Genomic DNA, 2,554 nt, shown 5'->3' on the forward strand with positions numbered 1-2,554 from the left:
CAGAAAGTGTTAATTGAAACTCATATAATAATACAAGAAAGGAGTAATTTCTCTGCTTTCAATTTTTTCTTGAGCATCGGAATATTTTTACCTATTTCATAGCAATATTTCTTCTGGGACGTTTACCTGTATGTTTTATCAGTGAGGTATTATAAATTTTAATGTTTTCAGACAAACTCAGAAGTTTTCAAAACTAGCAGCAGGTATAATTAAAATCTATATAACACTCCTATATATAAACATCCACAAAATGTGACATTTACAAGGGGGTTGCTTTTTGTAGTATAAAACAGAGATCTGAAGTCTGCCCGAATCCAAAGCATACTCCCCCTCCCCTTATTTTTACATTCACAATTAATACCTTTTCTATGCAATTGCAGAAAGTCTTTATGGAAACTTAGAAACGTTACAGAAATGGGAAGCTACTTTTATCAAGTAACTATTAAAAACATTCCCAGACACAAGTCACTAGAAGAAAAATTGGAAAACTTCCCCCAGTGAGAACTTGATTTTTAATATCATAAGTATCCAACCCTACCCAAACCTTCAGATCTCCTTACGCATATTTTAAAAGACAGTGGCAGGCAAGGGGAAGGTTATTTTGAAATAAATAAATTGCTGCTTCCATGCACTCTAGATAGTCACATTTTAATTTTCCGAATAGTAATTTCTTAATTGTTACCTTTGGCTTCTTTCCAAATAGCCACAGCTTTCCTTTAGCCTTGCCCACTGTAGTTTTTGAATCAATTCTCATTCCTTCCTGCTTTGGTGTACTGATGGTTCCATCAGAGATAGTTCTGTAAATATTCTGACTGTAATCTTCAAATGGAAAATCTCCAGGAGGTTCAAAACCGGATTTGAAGCAGTCTATCACTAGTTGAGAGTCCTAAACATAGGACATGAAGGAGTTTAAAAAACAAAACAAGCAAACCCATCAAGAACTGGAGAGAGAAAAACACGGAGACATAAATTTTCCCTTTAACTGCAGAGATGCACGAATGGGAAAGAGAGAGCGAGCTCAAAATGCATGCTTTTGGATAGATCATGTTAAGATAATGTCTGTTCTTTTTCCTCAGCAATGTTACCACGGGTGTACAACAAAGCATACCCTGCTATTTGGAATCCAGCAACAACCCCTCAAGGGTTATCACAAATTTAAAACAGGACATGCTTTAGGGCCAAACTACTACTCCACCTTCTAATGCTTCAACATTAGCACTGAAACAAAGATAACACTAAGAAACTAGATGTAGTAAGATACAATAGGGAAGAACCCATATTAGAAGGAGTAAGAAAGAAGTGCCAATAGCTGCAATCAAACAGGACATAGAATGATACTTTGTTAACTGAACACCCTTTATATGATTTAATGCTACATACTGGAGAAAATACCAACTGTATTGGTATGCTAGGATGTTTCAGGATAACCAAATCAATGTGTCCAAAATCACATACAGTGAGAAAGTGTCAAAGATCTTCAGATCACAAGCAAGCAATAAACCAGAAAGAGAACAGACACCAAAAGCGGAAGTGACCATTTAGGCTAAAACTGAAGTCAAAACACTTTTCAAGCAGACAAATATTTAACAACAGAAAGATAAAGGTACAGGCTAAGTCCGTCTTTCCCTTCTCCACAGCTTCCATATTTGTTAAATTGCTCATGCACATTTAAAAAGTCGCTCAATTCTACTTACTCTATGTTCATCGACTGATTTTGCTGCAAGGATCATCCCTTCTAAACATTTAGAGATAATCGGAATAACTTTGCGCTCAGAGTCAGCAAAGCCTTTGTAACATTCACTAAGTTTGATAGTCCTTCTTTCATCCATTTCTTGAAGTTGCTGCAAGCACAAAGTAAGATAAAATAAAGCTTTTATTTGCAGATTTTTTTTAACCCGATCCTGATGTATGCAGTTACCGTGGTCACCACAGTGTAGTACAGAATTTCTGTGCTTTCCCAGTAAATATTTTATTTGCTTAACAAAACAGAACTTAACTAAGTTAAAAAAATCAAGTCCTCTCAGACATAGACTTAAGATGCCCCAAACAGGAATTACGAAGAGTTGATACTCCTTGATTTTTAAAAATTATGTAAAGGACTGGACTTTCTTTCCCTTATTCTTTTTTAAAGCATGTGTACAGTGTCTACCAGCCACCTATTTAGTTTAAAATACTTGTTTCATGCAAAAATGAAAACTACAGTAAAGAAATTCTACTAATTTCTACATCTCCTCACTCTCTCCTTCTAGTTCCAAATAATTTCTCTCTTGTGATAAATATCTCTATCTTGCTTTTATTTTTGTACTTTCCAATAAATACCAACAATTAAAAAAAAAGGAAAAATTAGAAATATTAAAATCATATGCTGTTTAGACATGCTCTCTGATTTGAAATACAAACCATTTCCTTTAGAAGTGTGCAAGAAAATAAAGAAGAGAATACCATTACATAAGATTTGTAATAAAAGTCTACTGGAACACAACAAAAAGAACAAATTAAAGAGAAATACTATTAAGATAATAGCCCTGGATCTCCTACCTAATTGAAGGGGGGG

At 34.5% G+C, this 2,554-nt stretch overlaps 1 protein-coding gene across 1 annotated transcript; it reads right to left on the bottom strand.

Annotated features, from left to right (window-relative positions):
• Positions 1-682: 682 nt before the first annotated feature.
• LOC104081582 (formin-binding protein 1-like) lies at positions 683-1,841 on the bottom strand (the record flags this gene model as incomplete). The annotated part of the gene is made up of 2 exons (XM_009584391.1): positions 683-886; positions 1,695-1,841. Coding segments are annotated over 2 exons (351 nt in total), but the record flags the coding sequence as incomplete, so codon positions are not given.
• Between the last annotated feature and the right edge of the window lie 713 nt (positions 1,842-2,554).

Source organism: Fulmarus glacialis, unplaced genomic scaffold (assembly GCF_000690835.1).
Source record: "Fulmarus glacialis isolate BGI_N327 unplaced genomic scaffold, ASM69083v1 scaffold42868, whole genome shotgun sequence".
NCBI classification, from domain to species: domain Eukaryota; kingdom Metazoa; phylum Chordata; class Aves; order Procellariiformes; family Procellariidae; genus Fulmarus; species Fulmarus glacialis.